Source organism: Balaenoptera acutorostrata, chromosome 18 (assembly GCF_949987535.1).
Source record: "Balaenoptera acutorostrata chromosome 18, mBalAcu1.1, whole genome shotgun sequence".
Taxonomy (NCBI): domain Eukaryota; kingdom Metazoa; phylum Chordata; class Mammalia; order Artiodactyla; family Balaenopteridae; genus Balaenoptera; species Balaenoptera acutorostrata.
In genome coordinates this window covers 29,601,483-29,628,801 of record NC_080081.1, presented here as the reverse complement: position 1 = coordinate 29,628,801, position 27,319 = coordinate 29,601,483, and the positions used below count along the sequence as shown (strand labels likewise).

Genomic DNA, 27,319 nt, shown 5'->3' with positions numbered 1-27,319 from the left:
AATAAGCGCTCCACGGGGTTTCCCTGGCGGCACAGTGGTTAAGAATCTGCCTGCCAATGCAGGGGACGTGGGTTCGAGCCCTGGTGTGGGAAGACCCCACATGCCGCGTAGCAACTAAGCCCGTGCACCACAACTACTGAGCCTGTGCTCTAGAGCCCACGAGTCACAACTACTGAGCCTGCGTGCCACAACTACTGAAGCTCACGTGCCTAGAGCCCATGCTCCGCAACAAGAGAAGCCACCACAATGAGAAGCCCGTGCACCGCAATGAAGAGTAGCCCCCGCTCGCCGCAACTAGAGAAAGTCTGCGCGCAGCAATGAAGACCCAATGCAGCCAAAAATAAATAAATAAATTTATTTTAAAAAGAAAAATAGGGGCTTCCCTGGTGGTGCAGTGGTTGAGAATCCGCCTGCCAATGCAGGGGACACGGGTTCGAGCCCTGGTCTGGGAAGATCCCACATGCCGCGGAGCAACTGGGCCCGTGAGCCACAACTACTGAGCCTGCGCGTCTGGAGCCTGTGCTCCACAACAAGACAGGCCGCAATAGTGAGAGGCCTGCACACTGCGATGAAGAGTGGCCCCCGCTCGCCGCAACTAGAGAAAGCCCTCGCACAGAAACGAAGACCCAACACAGCCAAAAATAAATAAATAGATAAATAAATAAATAAATTTATTTTTTAAAAAAATAAATAAAAATAAATAAATAAGAGCTCCAGATGATTCTGATGTGGACAAATGTTTGAGAATCACCAATATTGATGTTCCTCAGGACCCAGTCCTGGAACTTCCCTCTCCTCTCACCACGTTAGATAGAAATCATCTGTTTCCATAATTTCATGAGTAATACAAGTACTGATGATTCTCCAATTCTTTTCTTGAGGTAAGACTGTGATCACTTCAGGTTTGTAGTTCCAACTTCTTTTTATGTATCTTCACATGGATATTTCAGAGATATCTAAAACTCATCACATCAAAAGCTGAATCTGTTATCTTCCTCAGCCAAACTCTGCCCCTTCTCCAACATTATCAATCTCACTACTCAAGCTTGAAATGTGAACTCCATTTTTTATTTCCTACCTCCTTCTCTTTACCTCATACCCATTAGCCACTAAGTCTTATCTATCCTAAATATCTCTTGAATCTACCCTAATTGACAACTCACTAGTCCGAGCGATCAGTATATCTCACCAGATTAAGTCAACAGTCTCCTAAAGAGACTTAAACCAAACCATGTCTCTTCATTATCCTCCCAACTGCATTCTCCATATTCCACCATGATCTTTATAAAACACAAATGTAATCATGCCATTCCTCCAACTGAAAGCCTTCAATGGCTCACCACTGCTCTCTGAAAATAGCACAATTCCTAACTTCTATTTCAAATAACAACCATCTTGATAATTTAGACTAACATTGCCTCTAAAGATAACTAAAAAAGCTGGACAAAAAAATTTTTTTTTTGAAATCTGTCTAAAGGCACCAAAGAGCTAAAAAGCCTAAAGAAGTAAGAAACCCAAAGAGATGAGCCTGGCATTTGGAAGAACCCAAAGTTAAAGGGGACCTAGGTAAACTCTGAATCCCTGAAGGGCTATGTCCTAGGAGTACTGGTAAATTGAAAATAGACAAGTACTTTTGCAGGAAATGAAATCCAGTTTCCAAACATCTCAATCTCTGACTGAATTAACTTGATCTACAACTGGAAACCTCTCTAGACTTCTGCCAAAAATGAATGAAAATCCTCTTTGTAGGAAAATAACATTATCCTTAAAAAAACATTGCAAGTTTGACATCTATCAACAACTCTCTAGACCTGTGATTTGTTTCTGAGTTTGAATCACTGAAATGTCTGTTAAATGAATGAACAGTGAAAAAATAAAATTTTTCTGGTAAGTAAAATAAATTACCTTCATCATTGTTATGGCAATATATCGAGCCTCCTTCACAATCATTGGTTCATATGAAACATCCAGCTTTGGTGATGCCAGCCCACCAAAAGTCATGTCAGTATTAGAAGGTGCAGTTGTTACTGCAGGACTGCCAGGAATCCTTTGAGGTTTCTTTACCTGCTCTTGTTGTAAAGATGTTTTTTTCTGAGAAACAGGAACGGCTTTCACTTCCACCTAACCATGATATTATAAGAACCAAATGCTATTATTATATAATTGTCCATAACACAACAAAAGAAGCAATTTACACAATTATAAACTCACAATTCTATACATTTTATGTTACCACTCGTCCCTCTTGGGCATTCCTTTCAAAGATTATTTAACATTGCTAGAATGATCAAGATGGTTCCACCTTAATAGGGATCCTGAACACAGTGTAAAAGAGAAGCCTTGTTTTGGGGAATAAATAATCATAAATATCAAAACACAAAATAAAAACAAATGCCGCCATTAATAAAGTCCAGGAAAGGATAGTCAAACGAATCTACCTTCTTGCAGGGACTAACATTAAATTATTTTATCCGGTAATTCAGGTATAAATACTTGCCAGCAATCTTCACATATTTTAAAGCACTGATCTCAATTTTAGCTATATTGTTTTGCAGAAGAAAAAGTACTCCATTGATAGGTATCTTAGAAATTAACAGCTAATAAAACAAATCTTATACCTAAAACTTAAAGATGTTTATTTACTCTGCAAAAAGAGTATTATTAGTTTTGTCACCAACACAAACTATTAGAGCTAAGCAACCTATCGATAATTAAACTTTCCAACTCATCTTCTTCAATATGGGGATATCTTTTATCTATACTTTACTGTAGAGATGCAAAGAACAGACTTCCTAAGGCATTTTAAAACACTGAAAGTATAAATTGTCTCATAAACAATACTCAGAAATACTTTCCAGGAATTATAACAACACATTTTATTGTTATTTATTTGTTTATGCATTGGCAAAAAACACTCAATCCCTAGGCAACCACAAAGTTACAAACAATTTAAATACCGCTTTAGCTCTTTATCATTCTGAGGGTCACCCAAAATTTTTTCTGTTCTTTTCAGACACTACTTTTGTAGTTGGCAAGAACAGGTAATTCAACAACAAGCTCTTCACAGAAATAGAAAGGATTGCATAAAAGAAAGTGACAATACTACTTAAGTAATTGAGAGACACCCCAGAAATGTGGAATGTCTTTAACGTGTATTATTCTTATTAATGCCATTCTAGGGAGTCAGTAGTTTGAGACTCTCAGTGTCTATATATAAAGTTAAGTGTAGCTAGCAAATACATTCCATTAAATAACCACAATCTTTAGTTGGGGTTATGAGAAATCAGTATTTGGATTGATATAATGCTCCGGAAATATTAAAAACCCATCTTACATTTAAAACACAGAAGTTTAAAGATACATGGTAAAATTCTTCAGCTCATGTACATTGCCACCATTAAAAGCTTTAAACTTAAATGTAATAAAAAGGAAAAAAAAGCAAATGCTTCCAAATTCTAAGACGTTTGATTTAAAATTATAGCCACTATTTTTATACATACTATTTTGATTTAATCTTTCTCTAAACGACTATATTTACCCTAAGTAAATTAACAGTAGAAGTACATCTGCCTATGTACTACGAACCTTGAAGTAAATCACTGAATAATTTCATACTCTAGGAGTACTGAGATATAAAATGATAACCATTCTGCTTTCTTTCATAAACTGTGCTTCTTTGTAAAATTTTTTATTCTTTTATTTCCTACACAACTTTCTCTTTTCATTAAATAAGATTTCCTTGGAATAATCATTTTATAAGTTAAAAAAAAAACAATAACACTTGCTGCTTTAAAAAGGATTTTGGATCTCACTGAAATATTATCTGCAAACCAACTTTTATGTTCCAAATAATTGGTTATTACTACATAAGGATACTTCAATAGCTTTTGAGAAGTCTAAAATGCTCCTAAAACTTCATGTGCTATCAGGCTGAAAACAAAACAGATTGAACTAATTTTGTTTTCAGCTAATATGATAATGTGATATAATAAATTAAACATCAAGAGGTATGCAAATCACTTTTCCTAAGTAGTATTTACTGGCGTTTCCTAGATACGGTTTCTAAATTAGACATAAATCTGATATGAACTTGAGCATACTGAGTAAGAGATTTAGGGCTTCTCGCCCTCAAGAAGCAAAATATGTAGGAAAAAAAAAGAGGAAGTAAAGAAGGAGAGAGATCATGTGGCTAAAAAAAGAACCAAAAAAAAAAAAAAAAAAAAAACCCAAAGAGGAGAACAAAAGATAAAGCATAAAGTCTGACTCTGAAATGTAAGATGTAAACAACCCAGGTACCAGAATGGAGTAAGAGACAACAAAGCAAGGTGGAAACACAGGAAAATACAGCTGAACATATACTATAGGCATAACAGTATGAACATTAAAAAGAAATGAAATGTTATGCTGACCTGGAAAATGGTAACTACAACGTAGTCACATGAATAAGGAACTTACTGTGGGCTCAAAGACTGGATTTAACAACTCACTACATACACTTAAGTGAGAAATTCATCAGTGAATACACAAACCCCTCAACATATTAATGTATATTGTATTGTGATCAAAACTCTGTCCTTGAGTGGAGTGATTTTTTGTATCACTTTCAGAATTACTTTTTTCTCTGTTCAATTTTTTTATAATCTGTGATGCTTTTTGCATTCTAAAGAGTAATTCTTAGCGGGCCTGAAATTGCTTTGATGGGGTGTGATCTTCCTTTAAAAAGTAAGATATAGGGCTTCCCTGGTGGCGCAGTGGTTGGGAACCTGCCTGCCAATGCAGGGGACACGGGTTCGAGCCCTGGTCTGGGAAGATCCCACATGCCGTGGAGCAACTGGGCCCGTGAGCCACAACTACTGAGCCTGCGCATCTGGAGCCTGTGCTCCACAACAAGAGAGGCCGCGATAGTGAGAGGCCCGCGCACCACGATGAAGAGTGGCCCCCGCTTGCCGTAACTGGAGAGAGCCCTCGCACAGAAACAAAGATCCAACACAGCCAAAAATAAATAAATAAATAAATAAATAAATAAAAGTTAGCTTAAACTTATTAAAAAAAAAAAAAAAGTAAGATATAGGGAAAATATAAGAGTGCAGCATTCTGTATGTGTATTATGTATATTGTATGTAACTAAGAGTACATACTCTTCCACCCTATATATCTACGTTTGGGTCATAATGCAAATCCTTGCTGGGGGTCATGGCCAAAACTTTGAAAGCCACTGGTAAAGAGCCTGATTTTTGTTTAGTATCAGGGTCAAATACTTTTCCATACAGTTTTACTTACTGGTCTTAAGACATGTGAACTATATGTCTCCTGTCTTTTTTAACTATGAGTCAAGTTAGAGGCTCCAGTGGCACTGTGCTTCTTCATGGTATAAATCAAGTATTTGAAATAGTTCTGGGACTTCCCTGGTGGTGCAGTGGTTAAGAATCTGCCTGCCAATGCAGGGGACACAGGTTCAAGTCCTGGTCTGGGAAGATCCCACATGCTGCAGAGCAACTAAGCCCGTGTGCCACAACTACTGAAGCCCAAGCACTACAGCCCGTGCTCTGAAACAAGAGAAGCCACTGTGATGAGAAGCCCGTGCACTGCAGTGAAGAGTAGCCCCCACTTGCTGCAGATAGAGAAAGCCCGCGTGCAGCAACGAAGACCCAACGCAGCCATAAATAAATAAATTTATTTATTTATTTATTTTTTAAAAAAAGAAAGAAAAAAAGAAATGGTCCACATCAAAAAAGTCTTAAAAAAAAAAAAAAAGTAATATTGAGGTAAAATCAGCTGCTCTGTGAGTAAAAAAGATTTTGTGGCTTAATCAACTCTAAGTTCCAAACAACCAAATCACTTTGGGGGGCAGGGGCGGCTAGGGATTGCCTATACAAATTATTGTTCAATATTGACTATTTTCAGAAATATAATAAAAGTTTAAAATAAGATATTTAATTAATAGATTATATCACAAAGGACTTAATATCATGCATTACAATATGCTCTAAAATGTCATTATTAATTCATGTTTCAGAGAAAAGGTATCCAAAGAACTATATCCTTCAATATAGCACATGACTAGTTCCAACCCTCATTCTTTTACAATCCAAATTTATGTATTTCTAATTTATTTAATAAGTATCAATATTATATTTTAAAGTTTGTTTCAACAGGTTTCAACAGTACCAAATGCAAAATGTATTTGAGTCTTTTAAAAGATAGGTACAAAATTTTAAAATATATTCTTTCACTGATTTATTCAATCACTTATGTATTAATGGCCTTCCCTCTGTGTGCTTAGCACTCTTTGTTCGGACACTTTTCTATCCTTCCTTTGAATCACCACAGCACCTAACAAAATGTAAAAAAACAAACCAAAAAATATATACCTTGGAAAGTTGAGTACTGATTAATATAAACAAGCCATTTCAACAATTTTTCGGCTTCCTTCATTACATATATCTAAAGAGGGTACTGCATGTGGACTCTAAGCACTTGCCATTTCTAAAATTTTATTAGTTACAATAGTCAGTGCATAGTTGTCTACTAATACAATCCCAATATAGTTACCTTCATATTGGGAACGTGTACCACATCCCCATACTGGTCTTTTGTTTGAACAGTGATGGTGGTAGGCCAACCACAACGAATATCATCCTTATTCAGAATCAAAGATGTTTTCTGAGGATCAGCATAAGAGTCTGGCTGAAGCCACCTAGCAATAATGAAAAAAACAAGTAAACAAAAAACCAAACATTCATCAACATCTTCAGTGATTAACATGAAACTAAGCCAAATGAGTAAAACTTATATCAAACAAAATGCTAAAATGGTATCTTCATTTCTGATTCTGTGAGAATGACCGCAAGTGTCTCTCTTGGAAATAGTTAATGACAAATTCATTAAAAAATATGCTGAAGCATATAAGATTTCTGATGGTTACAAATAAAATAGAAATAATTTTAAAATCAGGAAATTTGAAATTTTAACTATAGCTGATTTAAAATAAGAAAATGAATTTAGGTTGCATATACTTTGAAGTCCCAAATACACTCTTTAAGGGAGGCCTGCTGAATTTGCCAACCTGAAAGCCTGGGAAAGAGCAGGGTGTCTGTCAAGGCAGGGACAGAAGTGACATTCTGCTTGCTGGAGAGCAAGCAGGTTAAAGATACGTTGTCTATCTTCTCTTTTTTTTTTAACATCTTTATTGGAGTATAATTGCTTTACAATGGTGTGTTAGTTTCTGCTGTATAACAAAGTGAATCAGCTATACATATACATATATCCCCATATACCCTCCCTCTTGCATCTCTCTCCCATCCTCCCTATCCCACCCCTCTAGGTGGTCACAAAGCACCGAGCTGATCTCCCTGTGCTATGCGGCTGCCTCCCTTCACACAATTTCTTAACTATCTTCCCTCACTACCCTCCCTTCCATGTAAATTTGGCCTATTTTCTGTACTTCGTGATATCCATGCCTGAATTCATGATCATCATATCCATGGTCTACATTCAAGTTGTGCTGTGAGATGAGTAATGAGTAATTCTGCCATGCATTACATAAAAAGTCCATAAAGATAGCACTGAGGCTGAGTTAAAAGATTTTCTATTCTTCTCCAATCACCATTTTGGTTTTTAAAAACTAAAGAGTAGGGCTTCCCTGGTGGTGCAGTGGTTAAGAATCTGCCTGCCAATGCAGGGGACACGGGTTCGAGCCCTGGTCTGGGAAGATCCCACGTGCCGCGGAGCAACTAAGCCCGTGAGCCACAACTACTGAGCCTGCACGTCTGGAGCCTGTGCTCCGCGACAGTGAGAGGCCCGCGCACCGCGATGAAGAGTGGCCCCCACTTGCCGCAACCAGAGAAAGCCCTCGCACAGAAACGAAGACCCAACGCAGCCAAAAATAAATAAATAAATTTATGAAAAAAACCCCAAAAAACTAAAAACTATTTAAAAAAAACCAAAAAACTAAAGAGTAATCTCTGTAGTTTTAAAATTAAAGACAGAAAGAAGTCAGATTTCTATATTTACTAGTAAAATCACAAGTCAGCATATTTCTTCTTTTCATCTTCTCAAAAAAGCAGATAGCAACAAAATAAATGAGAACTCCACAACCTCAAATGATTTAATTTAAATTCTAAATTTATATTTGCATTAATTGTAGATTTGGAAAAAAAACTCATATTAAAATAAATATAGTGATAAATTTAGGAGTTTAGTACACATATTAAATACTACCATCAAGTACCCAGACTTCTCAATTTTACCAGGTGTTCTACATATTTTTAACAACTATTATATATTTTTAAAATATTTTGAAATATTAACTACCATTTCATATTCTGGCGAGCCCAAAACACATAAACTAGATTATCTTAGGCAGCACTGTAACATCCTAACGACTCCCCTCTCATTTCTCTTCAGAAATGAAGACTGAGGCAAGCTCTGAAAGGAAGTCATTGTAGTACTTAATATACATTACCTTGCAAGCCTTCCACCACTTGATCCTGGAACACAAGCAATAAAATCATCCAGAAAGGACTGTTCATTGCTTTGGATTTGAAGTGGTAAGTTTCCTTCTAGTGCCTCCAATATAGTTGGTGAATGAGAAAGCGCTAAACCCTTTCCAAGAATACCAGAATGGGTTTTGCACACCTGTTGGGTAAAAGAGAACATTTGTATATTTTATTTTTTTTAATTTATTTTATATATATATATTCTTATATCATATAACAGACTTTATTTTTGAATTTTATTTTATTTTTTATACAGCAAGTTCTTACTAGTTATCTATTTTTTACATGTTAGTGTATATACGTCAATCCCAATCTCCCAATTCATCCCACCACCACCTCCCCACAACCCCGCTTTCCCCGCTTGGTGTCTGTACGTTTCTTCTGCGTCTCTAATTCTGCCTTGCAGGCTGGTTCATCTGTACCATTTTTCTAGATTCCACATATATGTGTTAATACACGATATTTGTTTTTCTCTTTCTGACTTACTTCACTCTGTATGACAGTCTCTAGGTCCATCCATGTCTCTACAAATGATCCAATTTCATTCCTTTTTATGGCTAATACTCCACTGTATATAAGTACCACATCTTCTTTATCCATTCGTCTTGTCGATGGGCATTTAGGTTGCTTCCATGACCTGGCTATTGTAAATGGTGCTGCAATGAACACTGGGGTGCATGTGTCTTTTTTTTTTAATGAGTTCCAGCAAGATCCAGCTGGAATCCACAAGCATAAGCTGGAGCCTAGGAGGAGAGGCTGAAACCCGTCAGTTCTTTAACACTATTTTTATTTATTTATTTTATTCATTTATGGCTGTGTTGGGTCTTCGTTTCTGTGCGAGGGCTTTCTCTAGTTGCAGCAAGCGGGGGCCACTCTTCATCGCAGCGCGCGGGGCCTCTCATTATCGCGGCCTCTCTTGTTGCGGAGCACAGGCTCCAGACGCGCAGGCTCAGCAATTGTGGCTCACGGGCCTAGTTGCTCCGCGGCATGTGGGATCTTCCCAGACCAGGGTTCGAACCCGTGTCCCCCGCATTGGCAGGCAGATTCTCAACCACTGTGCCACCAGGGAAGCCCAACATGTGTCTTTTTGAATTATGGTTTTCTCTGCATATATGCCCAGTAGTGGGATTGCTGGGTCACATTGTAGTTCGATTTTTAGTTTTTTAAGGAACCTCCATACTGTTCTCCATAGTGGCTGTATCAATTTACATTCCCACCAACAGTGCAAGAGGGTTCCCTTTTCTCCACACCCGAGAGCATTTGCTGTTTGTAGATTGTCTGATGATGCCCACTCTAACCGGTGTGAGGTGATACCTAACTGTAGTTTTGATTTGCATTTCTCTAATAATTAGTGATGTTGAGCAGCTTTTCATGTGCCTCTTGGCCATCTGTATGTCTTCTTTGGAGAAATGTCTATTTAGGTCTTCTGCCCGTTTTTGTATTGGGTTGTTTTTTTTTTTTTTAATACTGAGCTGCATGAGCTGTTTATATATTTTGGAGATTAATCCTTTGTCCGTTGATTCGTTTGCAAATATTTTCTCCCATTCTAAGGGTTGTCTTTTCGTCTTGTTTATAGTTTCCTTTGCTGTGCAAGAGCTTTTAAGTTTCATTAGGTCCCATTTGTTCATTTTTGTTTTTATTTCCATTACTCTAGGAGGTGGGTCTAAAGAGATCTTGCTGTGATTTATGGCAAAGAGTGTTCTTCCTATGGTCTTATATTTAATTCTTTAATCCATCTTCAGTTTATTTTTGTGTATGGTGTTAGGGAGTGTTCTAATTTCATTCTTTTACACGTAGCTGTCCAGTTTTCCCAGCACCACTTATTGAAGAGACTGTCTTTTCTCCATTGTATATCCTTGCCTCCTTTGTCATAGATTAGTTGACCATAGGTGTGCTGGTTTATCTCTGGGCTTTCTATCCTGCTCCTTTGATCTAGATTTCTGTTTTTTGTGCCAGTACCACACTGTCTCGATTACTGCAGCTTTGTAGTATAGTCTGAAGTCAGGGAATCTGATTCCTCCAGCTCAGTATTTTTCCCTCAAGATTGCTTTGGCTATTCAGGGTATTTTGTGTCTCCATACAAATTTGAAGATTTTTTTGTTCTAGTTCTATAAAAAATGCCATTGGTAATTTGATACAGATTGCACTGAATCTGTAGATTGCTTTGGGTAGTATACTCATTTTCCCAATGTTGATTCTTCCAATGCAAGAACATGGTATATCTCTCCATCTGTTTGTGTCACCTTTGATTTCTTTCATCAGTATCTTGTAGTTTTCTGCATACAGGTCTTTTACTTCCTTAGGTATGTTTATTCCTAGGTATTTAATTCTTTTTGTTGCAGTGGTGAATGGGATTGTTTCCTTAATTTCCCTTTCTGATCTTTTGTTCTTAGTGTATAGGAATGCAAGAGATTTCTGTGCATTAATTTTGTATCCTGGAACTTTACCAAATTCATTGATTAGCTCTAGTAGTTTTCTGGTGGCATCTTTAGGATTCTCTGTGTACAGTATCATGTCATCTGCAAACAGTGACAGTTTTTCTTTCTTTTCAGTTTTTATTCCTTTTATTTCTTTTTCTTCTCTGATTGCTGTGGCTAGGACTTCCAAAACTATGTTGAATATAGTGGCGAGAGTGGACATCCTTGTCTTGTTCCTGATCTTAGAGGAAATGCTTTCAGTTTTTCACCATTGAGAATGATGGTTGCTGTGGGTTTGTCATATATGGCCTTTATTATGTTGAGGTAGGTTCCCTCTATGCCCACTTTCTGGAGAGTTTTCATCATAAATCGGTGTTGAATTTTGTCAAAAGATTTTTCTGCATCTATTGAGATGATCATATGGTTTTTATCCTTCAATTTGTGACTACGGTGTTTCACACTGATTGATTTGCGTAAACTGAAGAATCCTTGCATCGCTGGGATAAATCCCACTTGATCATGGTGTATGATCCTTTTAATGTGTTGTTGGATTCTATCTGCTAGTATTTTGTTGAGGTTTCTTGCATCTGTATTCATCAGTGATATTGGTCTGTAATATTCTTTTTTTGAAGTATCTTTGTCTGGTTTTGGTATCACGGTGATGGTAGAATGAATTTGGGAGTACTCCTTCCTCTGCAATTTTTTGGAAGAGTTTAAGAAGGATGGCTGTTAGCTCGTCTCTAAATGTTTGATAGAATTCACCTGTGAAGCCACCTGGGTCCTGGACTTTTGTTGGTTGTAAGACTTTTAATCCCAGTTTCAATTTCATTACCTGTGATTGGTCTGTTCATATTTTCTATTTCTTCCTGGTTCAGTCTTGGAAGTTTATACTTTTCTAAGAAATTGTCCATTTCTTCCAGGTTGTCCATTTTATTGGCATAGAGTTGCCTGTAGTAGTCTCTTAGGATGCTTTGTATTTCTGTGGTGTCCCTTGTGATTTCTCCTTTTTCACTTCTAATTTTATTGATTTGAGTCCTCTCCCTCTTTTTCTTGATGAGTCTGGCTAAAGGTTTATCAATTTTGTTTACCTTCTCAAAGAACCAGCCTTTAGTTTTATTGATCTTTGCTATTGTTTTATTTGTTTCTATTTCATTTATTTCTGCTCTGATCTTCATATTTCTTTCCTTCTACTAACTTTGGGTTTTGTTTGCTCTTCCTTCTCTAGTTCCTTTAGGTATAAGGTTAGATTGTTTATTTGAGATTTTTCTTCTTTCTTGAGGTACGACTGTATTGCTATAAACTTCCCTCTTAGAACTGCTTTTGGTGCATCCCATAGGCTTTGGATCATCATGTTTTCGTTGTCATTTGTCTCCAGGTAATTTTTGATTTCCTCTTTGATTTCTTCAGTGATCTCTTGGTTATTTAGTAATGCATTGTTTAGCCTCCATGTGTTTGTGCTTTTTACGTTTTTTTCCCTGTAACTGATTTCTAATCTCATAGTGTTGTGGTTGGAAAAGATGGTTGATAGGATTTCAATTTTCTTAAATTTACCAAGGCTTGATTTGTGACCCAAGATGCAATCTATCCTGGAGAATGTTCTGTGTGCCCTTGAGAAGAAAGTGTAATCTGTTGTTTTCGGATGGAATGTCCTGTAAATATCAATTAAATCTATCTGGTTTATTGGGTCATTTAAAGCTTGAGTTTTATTAATTTTCTGTCTGGATGATCTGTTCGTTGGTGTAAGTGTGCTGTTAGAGTCCCCACTATTACTGTGTTACTGTCGATTTCCTCTTTTACAGCTGTTAGCATTTGCTTTATGTACTGAGGTGCTCCTATGTTGGGTGCATATATATTTATAATTGTTATATCTTCATCTTGGATTGATCCCTTGATCATTATGTAGTGTCCTTCCTTGTCTCTTGTAACATTCTTTATTTGAAAGTCTATTTTATCTGATATGAGTATTGCTACTCCAACTTTGATTTCCATTTGCATGTAATATCTTTGTCCATCCCCTCACTTTCAGTCTGTATGTGTCCCTAGGTCTGAAGTGGGTCTCTTGTAGACAGCATATACATGGGTCTTGTTTTTGTATCCATTCAGCGAGCCTGTGTCTTTTGTTTAGAGCATTTAATCCACTCACATTTAAGGTAATTATCGATATGTATGTTCCTATGACCATTTTCTTAATTGTTATGGGTTTGTTTTTGTAGGTCCTTTTCTTCTCTTGTGTTTCTCACTTAGAGAAGTTCCTGTAGCATTTGTTGTAGAGCTGGTTTGGTGGTGCTGAATTCTCTTAGCTTTTGCTCATCTATAAAGCTTTTGATTTCTCCATTGAACCTGAATGAGATCCTTGCTGGACAGAGTAATCTTGGTTGTGGGTTCTTCCCTTTCATCACTTTAAATATATCGTGTCACTGCCTTCTGTCTTGTAGAGTTTCTGCTGAGAAATCAGCTGTTAACTTTATGGGTTAACCTTATGGGAGTTCCCTTATATGTTATTTGTTGTTTTTCCCTTGTTGCTTTTAATAATTTTTCTTTGTCTTTAATATTTGTCAGTTTGATTACTGTGTGTCTCGGCATGCTCCTCCTTGGGTTTATCCTACCTGGGACTCTCTGTGCTTCCTGGACTTGGGTGGCTATTTCCTTCCCATGTTAGGGAAGTTTTCAACTATAATCTCTTCAAATATTTTCTCAGGTCCTTTCTCTCTGTCTTCTCCTTCTGGGACCCCTATAATGCGAATGCTGGTGCATTTAATGTTGTCCCAGAGGTCTCTTAGGCTGTCTTCATTTCTTTTCATTCTTTTCTCTTTATTCTGTGCTGTGACAGTGAATTCCACCATTCTGTCTTCCAGGTCACTTATCTGTTCTTCTGACTCAGTTATTCTGCTACTGATTCCTTCTAGTGTATTTTTCATTTCAGTTATTGTATTGTTCATCTCTGTTTGTTTGTTCTTTAATTCTTCTGGGTCTTTGTTAAACATTTCTTGCATCTTTTCGATCTTTGCCTCCATTCTTTTTCCGAGGTCCTGGATCATCTTCGCTATCATTATTCTGAATTCTTTTTCTGGAAGGTTTCCTATCTCCACTTCATTTAGTTGTTTTTCTGGGGTTTCATCTTGTTCCTTCATCTGGTACCTAGCCTTCTGCCTTTACATTTTGTCTATCTTTCTGTGAATGTGGTTTTCATTCCACAGGTGCAGGACTCTAGTTCTTCTTGATTCTGCTGTCTGCCCTCTGGTGGATAAGGCTATCTGACATTTGTATATTTTAAAATATAAAACTTTAATTACATGAATTTTTTTGTATTTGCACCCAAGTTTAGATAGGCCTTTTTGGGGAAATAATTTTCTTCCCATGCCCCAGTGCTCCTTTAGCCTATAAAGTAGAAAACTTTCAGGAGGGAAAGACTTGGGATAATATTTCCAGCGTCTTTCTTCCCACAAAAAAGAAATGATTTATCAGAGATCTGCATGCTAGATGCAATGGTGCATCTCCTCCCACTCTAGCTTTCTACATGTGCCACATCCCTATTTGTCAGGGCCAGGGCTCCCTTTTGAAGACAGCTGTAAAGGTCTCCCTCTTTTTGTGTCTCCATTACTGGCAGCTATCATGGGTACGTTGTGCCTGTTCTCTTGGGCAGGTGGGTACTGAGGTCTTGACTTGGGCAAAAAGTAGATGGAAGTCTGACTGTGGTTGCACATATACTGCATTAGCCTGTGTAAGCCTAATGAAAGTTAAGAAAAAAAGGCAGATAAAACTGAAATTTTAGTTCTCACCTATATGAGAAGCAAGCCTTATATTTTGGAAAGACTTGCTTTAAGGGCTAAAACTCTAGAAAATTTTTAATGACCATATAATAAATTTCAAAACATACCAGTTTTCATAGAGAAGCATTATATTTCCATTTCTATCAATTTCTACAACAAGTAACTTCTGCATTCTATAAGCCATACAATTTCAAAGTTGTAATCTTTAAAGTCAAACAGACGTGAGGTCAAATCCTGACTCTGGATAAGTTATTGCTATGTGCTCTTGAGCTAACAAGTTACCGACCATTCCTGAATCAGTGAAATGTATAAACTGGTGATCAAATGATATCTCTTCCATGGTTATTATAAATTTTAAATTAAATAACACATTTAAATGCCCACCACCTGCCTAACAAGCAGTAGGTGTTAGACCATCACAGTGACGACCTTACATGCCAAAACGGTGGGTAATTTGGGAAATCACTTTTCTCTTTACAGCGGTACGATAAAGACCTCTTTATACCTGGCCTAAATGACAGTCTATAAGCCGTAATAATCCCCGTAATGATAATATGAGCTACTTGATGGTTTTCCTTAGCTAGAATGTTATCTGACACATAGTATGTTTATTAAATATTTTTTAAATTAATTTTTATTTTTGTATCTTAAGATACAGAGATTTAACTTTTTTAAAAGAAAAAACAAAAACAAAAGCTGGTGGGTTTTTAAGACACAGAAGTTTCTTAACATTATTGAGGACACCATGACTCCCTATGATTAGAGCATAGTGATCAAGATCATGGACTTTGTCACCAAACTGCCAGAGGTCAAATTCTACCCCAGCTGCTTACTAGCTGTGTGATTCTGGGCCAGTTACTTAAGTTCTCTGCGCCTCAGTTCCCTTATCTATAAATAAGAGTCTCTAATTCATAGGGTTGCTGTGAGGACTAAATGAGTTAAAAATATGAAAAGTGTTTGGAATAGTAATTGATAAAGTTAAGATCAAATAAATGTTTGTTTTTATTATTACTGCTGTGATCAATTCATTTCAGAAAATAAATAAAATGTAAACCACTAACTCTAAGTATTGATATTAGAAGACCTGGATATTAGACTTTATCTCCCAGTAAGCTGAATTCTTAGACAAATCACAAAACGTCTCTGAACTGAAGTTATTATAATTGTAAGATACAAGAGAAAATACTGACCTCAAAGTGTAACTGCAGAAATAGACAGATAATGTCAAAGACATGGTAAACTATAACGTGCTCTACAGATGTTATTTAAATTACTATTACTAACAGCTTTTTTCCCCTTTTTCTAACTGGTCAATAAAACTTCTTTCAAGATCCAGTTTAAAGGTCCACCGCTGGGCAAAGCCTTCCCCTGGACCCTTGGCACTTGGTAGCTCTTCTTCCTCCAGCAGGGCTTTCGTCTCACTCCAGAGTTAACACCCACCACACAGTACAACAAGGGCTCATGTGGTGGGTCTCTCCCATCAAGGGGAGAAATTATGAGCTATTTATCTCTATAACTGCCAATTATGGAATGAAATACTTAATGAATGAGTGCTATGTTCAAGAAAAATGAGGTTGATCTGAGTGGAAATTCTGCTTAAAATTAATGTGCAAAGTTTACCCTTACAATTATCAGGACAATACCTGTAATGCAGCCTCTTCAAGAATTTCAAGGTCTTCCTCTAATTCATTACCTGTTGTGTAAATGAAAAGGTTTACTAAAATATATTCATCCTTAGTTTATCTTTCTAGTCTTTTGCACTCATGACATCTTTCCCACAAATTTGATATTCCAAATTGAAGAGAACTATTATCGTTCTGGATAAATCTCAGTGGTTTAAACTTTCAAATGCTATTTTCAGTGTGAATATAAGCTGTAATTCTCAAGACAATACTCAAAAAGCAACCATCAAGTGATTTTCAAAAGACATATACTATATTTATGTACACAAATGTGTATTTTTGACTTTAGTGTACTTACTTTTTGACCAAAAAAAAAAGAAAAATGAGGGAACTGATTTTTCAGAATCCGAGCCTTTCTAGTTTGGTTATATTGTAGAAGAGCTTTACCTTTAGTAAACAACAGTTACTTAGGGGAAAATGTAAGATAGTGACTGTATTCTCTAGCCATTTTCTCCTTTATTGCTTGATGTAGAATAAATTTTATTTATTGAATTTTCTTTGATAGTTTAATTAATTCATAAAATATTACTACTAAAGTAATACATATTCAAAGGGAAATATTCAAAGTATGCAGAAGTGTAGAATGAAAAATTCTGCTACCACCCGCTTCCAAAGATAAAGAGTGTCAACAGTTTCTTACGTATTGTTCTAGAAATTTTGTGTGCAAATAAAGTGTATGTACATATGTGTCAACGTACACACATGTGGGTACATACACATATATTTATATACTTACAATATAATGTTCACAAAAACGGGACCCTCTTCCGCAGCTTGCTTTTCTTAATTAATATAACTTGGACATCTTCCTTGGCCAGGACATAGAGGTCTACTTTTTTGTTGCTGTTTTTTAACAGGCTGCATACATTCCTACTGTATGGACTTACTTACCATTGCTTATTGAACCAGTTCCCAGCTGACAGACATTTTGGTTGCTTCGAGGTTTTATAATCACAAATACTGCTATATTAATCTACCTTACAACATACCTTTTTTGAGCATTTGTGCAAGTATGCATAAAAAATTGCTACATCAAAAGCTACATGCAGGTAAAATTTGAATAGCTGTTGACACATCTCCTTCAAAGAGGCTGTGCCATTTTCCCTCCTCTGAATAGAACACAGATGTCTCATTGTCTCACCTCCTCATCATGCGTCAACATGAAGCAGGAACAAGGGAACAGAGAAGGGTGGAAGGCAGCAGGAAGAGGAAAGGGATTAGACAAGGAAGAAAGGAGTAAAGAAAGAGAAGGGAGGAAAGAAAGAATAAAGTGGGAAGGGTAGCCCCAGAGGGAAGAGACACAGATGGACTTTTTTGGAGGTGAGAATTGGGGAAATACAATAATAATGCCTTTTATTCCCAACAACTGTAAAAATAAAATGTTTGACCATGGATAAACATCATGGAATTAGTAAATATCTTAAGCCTTATTTTCATCTTTACAATTCTGATAATAAATCGACTCGTGTATCACACAATCCTGTACCCTAGAAATAGGTACTCTTTGGCCACTGCCTCATTTCTCTGTCGTGAATCACATGAAAACTCTTCTGAAGAGCCATCTACGTTCAACCTGACTCCCCCTCCTGACTTTCCATTCTCTCACCCCACTCTGAAAGTCCTTATATTTCTCTCATTTTACTGATATATATATATATATATTTCTTCTTGAGTATATAAATAGCCAACAAGTTTAACCCAATGACAAATTTTAATTGATTTCTCAGTTTCATTAAAAAATCCCACCAATATCCACTCTCCTGAGGTTTTACATCTACCTCATTGGCTGCTGCTTCAGTCTTTTCTGCAGCCTCTTCCTCCTGTTCCATCTGTCTTTGAAATTTTGACAAGTCCCAGCTTTGACCCTTGGCTATTTTCTCTTTCTCATTTGCATTCTCTTCCTAGCTCATCTTTCATATGGTTCTTCCATACGGTCTTTAAATGCCAACTACGTTCAAATGACATTTCTATTGACTTGTCCCCTGAGCTCCAGACAATAAGCATCCAATCGCCTATTTGATATGTCCACTAGGACTTCTGAGAGATATCTCAAGCTTTTGGTTCAATACTCTATTTCCAGTGCTTAACCCAGGGCCTGGCACATAGCATGTATGAACATAAGAAAGTGCTTGTATGCATATATGTGTGTGAATAAAAAAACCAGAGAGATACTCTTCAGTCTCTATTTAAAAAACCCAAACAACCAGTATTTAAGCAGTTGCTCATGAATATATGTGACTACTGAATTCATTTTGCTAATCTATTTTCAGAATGTTCTGCGATGAACACATTCTATTCTTAAAAATTTTTTTAAATCATAAACAAACACCTACTACTTGACCACACTTACCAATAGGAAGTGCTAGATCCTTTTTCATCAAAGCTGCTGCACAAACCCCGCCAAGATTGGCTAGTTCTTTTTCCAACTGGATGACTCCCTGGAGAATTGCAAAAACAAAATCAGATGCTTTAAAAAATGTTTGGAAGATGAAATTTTTGAAAGATGATGTGGATTATCAAAAAAAGTGTGACTTGCATTCAAGTGTAGTGTTTGAAACTAAAAGGAAGCATATGTTAGGAGCTAATGGTTAATTAAGAGTGTAAGAGATTTAATATTATGTCTCATGCTGGTTGTAAGTTTCAGACTGACAGGTTCATTGTCCAAAGAATTTTTCATTCATTACTTTGAAGGAACATGATCAGTCTTTCACCTTGACTTTTTTTTTATTGTACGATTTGAAACATTTAGAAGAGATACTAAGTTAGTCCCATGGTGAAATTAGGTTCTATAATTTACTTAGAAAGGTATAGCTACCAGAGCTGGTTTGGAACAGGTACAACTATACTAAGTCTTTAAAGGCTGGGTCATGTTGCACAGACTCCATTCTCTTCACATACTTAAAGTAGCAAAACCAGACCACTGCACAAAATTAAACTACAGAATATTTTAAATTATACACTCTAGCTTAAAATAAATTTCAGACTTCTTGAATACAGAGAGCAAACACAATTTAAGGCAACAGCAGCCCTTAGAAACACAATCTTCCTTAACAGAATGAGAAGATAATTCATTCTCACCTCATCAGGTCCAGGGCTAAACTCATATCCAATTGCAAAACATTTGAAACCGTAGAAAGAAGCTTTGTCATCTTTCACATAATCTGATGCAGTCTCCAGTGAAAAAAGGGCCTCATTTCCTAATAAAAAAGCTAACATTGAGTTCAAAATCTGAAACAACTTTATCAAAATTTCCTTACTTTTATCTATCTCAAGATAGGTAGCAATACAAATCAGGTACTAAAAAAACCGAGTCTTTTTTGGGGTCCCTGTGTCTACTTGAACAAAGCTGTGCTTAAAAACGACAGTAGAAACAATAAAACCATGCCAGTTGTTATTTTTCTTTATGATCTAATTCTCCTTAATCACATGTCCTAAGTTAAGTTACATGAGGGATCATTGTCAATTATCCGTCAATTACTAAGGTGACCTAGGTTAGCCTCTTCTGTTTCAGAGTGAGCAATCCTCTCTAGGCTAAAATCTGGCTTTGTCTGATTTCTTCACAAACAAACAAGGCAGGTCAGACTAGAAGAAAGAAGTTTCTAAATTCAAATTGGCTATTCGTTTGAGAGATCACAAGAGTAGTTATTGTTAATTGGTTAAAAAAAACAACAGACTGTAATAGCAAAAGTGCCTCCACCCACCCGGCCACATACACCCTACAGCTCGAAAACAATAACTTCACATAACTCAGTGGGTTCGGTGGTTCACCAGTTCTCTTGAAAGGAAGAAGTCCTTGGTAACTTCTCAAAATTTAGCACTTACTGGGAAAATAAAATACCTAATCCACTTTTTTCTATAGTTTGGCCCCAACTATACAGACAGCAACTCCTCAGTATTAACTCTCTGCTTTTGTCAAGCTAATCTCTTCTCACAAGATCCTCAAAACATTCTCTTTCCTAAAACTTGGTCATGTTGTACCCCATGCCCAGAGAGTCTTCTTTACTACCCAACTGCAATCCAGACACAGAGTAGGTCTTGAAGAAATTCTTCTAAAAATTAAATAAACATTTTCAATGATGTATCCTTACTGAACATAATTATCATAAATGCATATATTTTACCATATAAAACAAAAAAGAAAAAAAATAACTTACCTGGCAACACTAAAACCATGGTAGGCCACCCAGAGGATCCTGAAAATTTCTTTAATTCTATCCAGGAATTAAGATTTTCATGGACAGATGTCAATTTTGGTCCATATCCTGAATTCTGAACAGTTCTGACAGGAATCAACAAGCGGAGGACATCTTCTGACTGTGCAGTACCACACTGAGGGTCAAACTCGATTGTCATCCACCGTACACACTCCGGGAATGTCACCTGAGGTCAACAGGCAAGAAGTCACTCGCATAAGATGAATCAGATTTTAGCGTTTTGTCTAGTTTAGAAACAGGACATCATACTGTAAAGATGATGCCTTCAACATACTGTAAAATAAATTTTAAGTAAGGAATTAAGTGATCAGGAATCAAGGTATTAATGGTCAGTATCAATTGTCTTGACTCCTCACTTGAAATATCTATTGCTTTCTAGCTAATATTTGCATTCATGTTTTTAAGTACACACTGATATCATTAGAAAAACAATTACAAAGCTGCTTAATTTCCATAAACATTCAGCTATCTGACTTTCCTATCGAAGAGTTTATATAATAAATTTTCCATTTCAGTCAGTACGCATTTAAGGAATATAAGTCGGTAACTGACAATATAATTTGATAGGTAAAATATAAAGATACATTGATGGAAATTAATAAATCATTAACATGTAAGGTTTTAGTCACTTTTAGGTTATCTACCATTCATAGTACCCACTACAAATGTTTCTTTTCATTAACAAAAAAACTTTGTAACTTCATATATTATGAGAATAAATATAAACACACACACACTTAAACACTTGATAAAAGCCTAGATTTTTATATTTTCCTAAACTGAAATTTTACTGTATATATGAGATTATGGTGGCACATAATTATATATATATTTTTAAGGCCACTTTTAAGCTTCTGTCACCATTATGGTAGAAGGAATGCTGTAATGGTAGTCAAATTACAGTTAAGTAAGACCATGTCAAGTAGTAAACTATGAACTGGTTGCAGGACATGATATAAACCTTAAGAAATTTCCCAAATATTATATTAATCTAAAAAAAATTACCTCGGACGATGGCAAAATAGGATTTTTTACAATCTCTATTTAAATAAAAAGCTCAACTTTGTTCATGATAACATACATGTAAATTAAAACTAAACTGAGACACCATTTTCCCACCATTCCTTCCATTATATTGGCAAAAGGCCCAAAATTTAACCACATATACTCTTTTGGGGAGGCTGTGAGAAAACAAGCACTCTCATGCATTGTTGGTGGGACACAAAAAGACATAACTTCTATGGAAGGGAACTGTCAACATCTAGCAAAGCTACATATGCATTCACCCTCTGAATCAGCAATCCCAGATCTATCTAGCACAAGGCTCCTCATTCTATATTTGTTTAACCCAGCCATCCCACTTCTAGGAGTTTACTTTGAAGATATGCTTCTAACAATACGGAAACAAAAAAACAAACAAAAACCCCCAAACACAGGCACAAAGTTATTCATTGCAAAAAAATGACAGGGCTTCCCTGGTGGCGCAGTGGTTGAGAATCTGCCTGCCAATGCAGGGGACACGGGTTCGAGCCCTGGTCTGGGAAGATCTCACATGCCACGGAGCAACTGGGCCCGTGAGCCACAATTACTGAGCCTGCTCATCTGGAGCCTGTGCTCCGCAACAAGAGAGGCCGCGATGGTGAGAGGCCCGTGCACCACGATGAAGAGTGGTCCCCACTTGCCGCAACCAGAGAAAGCCCTCGCACAGAAACGAAGACTCAACACAGTCATAAATAAATAAAAGAATGTGAATTTCTTAAAAAAAAAAAAAAGAAAACACCCCAGATGCTCACACACATAAGATTGGCTGAATAAACTATGATAGGTCTTTACAGTGGAGAACTATGAGTCTGTAAAACAGGGATGAGGATGGTCTCTTTAAATGGATATGGAGAGATTTCTATACACAGTGTTAAATTTAAAAAGCAAAGTACAAAGTAGTATACATAGTGTGCTACCTTTTTTAAATAAAGACGGAAAATAATACTACAACTAAATCAATCTACCTATCGTTCTGATTTTTTCCAAAAAAGAACGCAGGAAGGATACACCAGGATACTTACTGGAGTAAGTGAGAAGCAGAGAAGGAAAAAGACTTATAATTCTGAGTATGTTATTTTGTATAATTTTATTTCTGGAGCCATATTAATATTTCACATATTTTAAAAGTAAAATTAAATCAACTAGGATAGGAAAAAGACTCATAAAAATTAAGTACAAATAAACAAATAAGCCTAACTTTATATTAAACTGATCATATACCCACTTACACATATACATAAAATGAACTACCCCAAGCAACTTCTGAATAAAGTACTTTGATTATCCTAATGTCAGTGGGATTAACAAAAGACAAAATTTTTGCCAAGAAACTGTTAATTTTATATAGTATTCAATATTTTTATTATTCACAGTGGCATACGTAAATGAAAAGGGTATAAAGAAAAGAGCTCAATGGTGTTGACTGGAACTAAGAAGAAGTGCTCAAAATCTGATGAAAACACAGAAAAAGGACACAGAATCCAGCTTGAACAGATTTTCCCTGGCCAAATCAATTAAAATTTGCGCATCAAACTGAATGACAGCAAAGGATTATAACACTGAGCAAAAAAGAGAATCTTTGAGTCCATATTGATATAAACACATAAAATAAATAAATAAATAGATTTTTAAAGGGGAAGGGATGGGAAAATTCTCCTTTACAACAGAACACCAGCTGGGAGGAATAACAGAATTAGAAAGCCACCGTCTTTATAGTAATGAATGATTTGGGTAAGAATAACCAATGGATACTAAAATTTGTTGAAAGACAGTATTTTTTACACAGTCTCTAACCCACAGATATCTACCCATAGACATTTTCAAAGGGAAAAAAAGATGCTTTTTTGGTGGAGCTATCACCTTAATCAAGTGACTAAGTACTTCCTGATGGGATGCACTGAAGAGAACAGGACATCGCTTACGTGGTGTTGCCACCCAAAATGCACAACGTGAATCTAATCATTAAAAAACAATCAATTACATCCAAATAAAAAGGATACTTTTACAAAACCACTGATTGTGTTCTTCAAAAATGCCAATGTCGTAAAAGACGAAGGAAGGCTGAGGAACTACTGCAGATTAAAAGGGATCAAAGAGGCCTGACAACTAAATGCAATGTTTGAACCCGATAGGATCCCAGTCTGGGTTTAAAAAGATTCTATGAACACCATTGTTGGGAAAAAAGGCAAAACGTTGAGCTTATAACATGATATACTACTACTCTTTATCGTGGTAATAACCCCGTTTCAATGTTAAATTTCCTAAATTCGATTGGTACATTAGGGTTATACAGGAAACTTCACTGTTCTTAGGAACAAGGTGACGGGTCATGATGTTTGCAACCTGCTCTTAAATGGTCTGACAATAATAAATATAGATAAATAAAACAATCATGGCAAAATGTTAACTAACGAAGCCAAGTCAAGGGCATAGGGGGGTGTTCACTGCACAAATCTTATTACTTTTTTATACGAAATTTATACGAAATTTTATACGAAATTTTTTATATGAAATTCTTCGAAATAAAAAGTTGAAAAACATGAGGAATGAATACACATACACATCTGCATCTGTATTTGTGTGTCTATGCTTATATTGAAAGAAATAAAGGAAGGCTAAACTACAAAATTATAATAATATGAAATGTTACCTGAGAAGAAGACATGACAGGGAAGAAGGGAGCAGAATGAGGGGACAGAGATAATAAAAGCTAGATTTATTTGAATACACTTTGTTTTACAGATTTGACTTAAAACTATGAAATTGAACTATTATCAAACAAAACCTAAAAAGCAATTCCTAAAAATCTAGAATAAAATAAAATAAAATGATGCCAAATGTACGTCCAATTAGCGGCATAATCACAGAGAGAGGGATTATTCCAATTTACTTTAAAACACAGTAGTTGACCATACCCACTTACTTTGAAAACATGGTCATTTCTCTGTACTTCCTAGTTGGGAATATGCCCAAAAGACAAAACACACACACACACACACACACACACACACACACACACACACACACAAAGAGTGAATGAATAATTAAGTGATTTTCTAATTCTAATATTCCCAGTGCCATTGAGAACAGGAACTTTCGGTTACGAGAAAGGAAATTCAGGTGTAACATCCTGTGGTCCTTATTTTGAATGAATATCATCAGTACAAACTCATGAGGTATTTTATCTTTAAAAAAATACGTATACACATAAATGTGTCTGTTCATAAATACACCCACATACATAAATATATATACAAATAATATATGCCTGTGTATATAAATACATGTGTGTTTACGTGTGAGTGTATGTACTAGTTCTATACACTATAAATATCTAGAAACAATGACAACCCAGGAGAAATGAGCATTCCCAGTGCCATATTTTGGCTCTTAAAGACTCATTACCATTTAAAGGAGTCACGGCACTTTGAAAAAACGGTGGGTTTCAGATTTGAGGCAGGAAATGGGTAAGCTCTTATAACGTCTTATACCAGAGCCTGTAACATCTTATAACATCTTACACCAGAGAGTGAGAATGTTATGAATGACTACAAGGGCTGTGTCTAAGGGACTCAGGAGTCAAGCTGGAGAGGATCCTATCAGAAAAACACACGATCCAGTTTCTTAAATAAAATTCAAAGAAACAAAAAAGAGAGAGATGGAGGAGGATCAACAGATTAAAAGAGACTTAAGAGACATAACCAATCCCAATGCATGAATCTTATTTGGATTCTAATTCAGAGTTTAAAATGTGCATATTTGATAACCTAAAGGAATTATTCATTTTTTTAAGTGTGATAATAACATGGTTATTTTGTACAGGTCCTTACATTTTGAGATACATAATGAAAAATCCATGAATGTGGAAGGGGCAAAGAGGGTGGGGAATAAATGAAAGAGGTTTGACCAAGAGTTGATAACAGCTGAATCTGGGATGATGGAGAAAAGGGGTAAACTATACTAGGCTGACCTTTCATATGTTTACCATATTCTACAACAAAAAGCTGAATATTTTACAGGCACATAAAACTTCAACTTATAATTAATTTAAGTGGACAAATTTTCTTTCTCTCCCTTAATTTAAGTGATACAATTTAGAAAGCAAGGAATAGGATTTTGGATACTCTATAATAACAACATTATACTTATAAATATTTTATAGGTACATTTTAACATTATGTACAGTATTTTAAATCCTACACTGGGTATGTAAATTTTCAGAGCTCAGGCTGTGGTACAAATAATATCAGTTCAAAAAAAGTGATTTTTAAATTTTAATGCTGATATCCACTATTACAATATATTATTTGCAGTTGAGCATTACACATGGCCCTGTACTTACAAAAAGATATGAGAACAACTTTCCTAAACCCTATAAAACTATACTCTTTAACAGTAAAAACTGTCTTAAACCCTGGTGTGTATTTGACAGTGTCTAACCACCTGCTGATTCTCTTTATTTACATATAGAAGTTATACTTGAACAGAGACCAAGTATCCTTTAAGGTACCAGTATAGAACATCAAATCAAGTTTTAAGTTTAAACTGTCCCTAGGCATTGGTGCCCACCTTGTAGTGCATCACACATGCAGGCTTATAGGGGTGCTCGCTCTCTATGACAGCATAGTGATTAGAGGTTGTACAGGCAGAGAGGCCTTGTTCAGGCTGGTTTCCTGTGGTGCTATCTGTTGACTGATTAGGATTGAATGCAGGGGGTGCATACTTCTGATTCAGAATGGCAACTGAAGGAAGCAACTGTTGGACAAGGCCAAAGACTTCTACAGCCACCTAGTATAAAAAAAAAAATGATTAAATGAGATAAGTGTGAAAGTTGCTTTAAAATGATTAATTACTATAATTGTTGGTTATACTTATTATTCAGAATTTCTATTTAGAGTTTCTTCTAGCTAAGTTTTCATTCAAAGAGAAATTTGTTCTATGGAAAAAAAAAAAAAGACTTATCTTAAATTTATCTTAGGTGTTACATATAGCCTAGTCCATAGTTTTAAACCCTTCTGCCTTTTTGGGACCTGCAGTAAACTAGGTTTTACTCAAATTTAATTATGCCAAAGAATCAGTAGTTTATAATTTCTTCCATGTCTTGAATATTTCACAATTTTACAACACTCCTATCCTTTAACATTGTTATTTTTATTCAAAATGGAGATTTGGCATCGACATTATAACTTTTAAAGATCTCAGTGAACTTGAGCTTTCCTTACATATCATATTCTAAAATATATTTCCTATTCCCAAGTTCTTCAAATGTAAAGCCAATAAGTAAGCATGGTAATCCAGTAAACAATACTAAGATCAGAGAATTAGTTATTTAACTAATAATTTCTACCATTTACATGTCTACCTGCTTGTTACCTGTAACCCAGATGCCTCAAATATTAAAGTATTTTTAAAGGAAAGATACAGTCTAAATAAAATTATATTTACAAAAAGGATTCAAAGTTAGAGAATTAAATCACACACCTTGGGAATAGCAGCAGCTACTGGTCCTATGTAGGCTATAATAAGGGGAAGCAGCATGGAAAACAGACTGGAAGAGCTAAGCAGTTCTGGAATGTCATCAGCTAAAAAAGGCATTAAAACTATAGTTAGAAGGTAATTTCATTGTAATGTATATATGCTGTACTAAGCCTGTATTCTAGTCTCTGGAGTAAAATTATAGTTGACATTGATTGAGTG

The 27,319-nt window shown here is 35.9% G+C and overlaps 1 protein-coding gene across 14 annotated transcripts in view; it reads right to left on the bottom strand.

Moving 5' to 3' along the window:
- Nucleotides 1-27,319, bottom strand: part of MYCBP2 (MYC binding protein 2) — a 272,533-nt gene that overhangs the window by 92,503 nt on the left and 152,711 nt on the right. For 10 of the 14 annotated variants that reach the window (XM_057532563.1, XM_057532564.1, XM_057532570.1 and 7 more), the window contains 9 exons: nt 27,104-27,204; nt 26,192-26,410; nt 20,522-20,747; nt 19,446-19,576; nt 18,718-18,805; nt 16,329-16,378; nt 8,465-8,637; nt 6,553-6,697; nt 1,906-2,121 (listed from right to left, as the gene is read on the bottom strand). In XM_057532563.1, coding sequence (XP_057388546.1) covers nt 1,906-2,121; nt 6,553-6,697; nt 8,465-8,637; nt 16,329-16,378; nt 18,718-18,805; nt 19,446-19,576; nt 20,522-20,747; nt 26,192-26,410; nt 27,104-27,204 — 1,349 coding nt within the window. The remainder of the gene's footprint in view (nt 1-1,905; nt 2,122-6,552; nt 6,698-8,464; nt 8,638-16,328; nt 16,379-18,717; nt 18,806-19,445; nt 19,577-20,521; nt 20,748-26,191; nt 26,411-27,103; nt 27,205-27,319) is intronic. The other 4 variants (XM_057532565.1, XM_057532573.1, XM_057532577.1 and 1 more) reach the window with 1 other exon arrangement.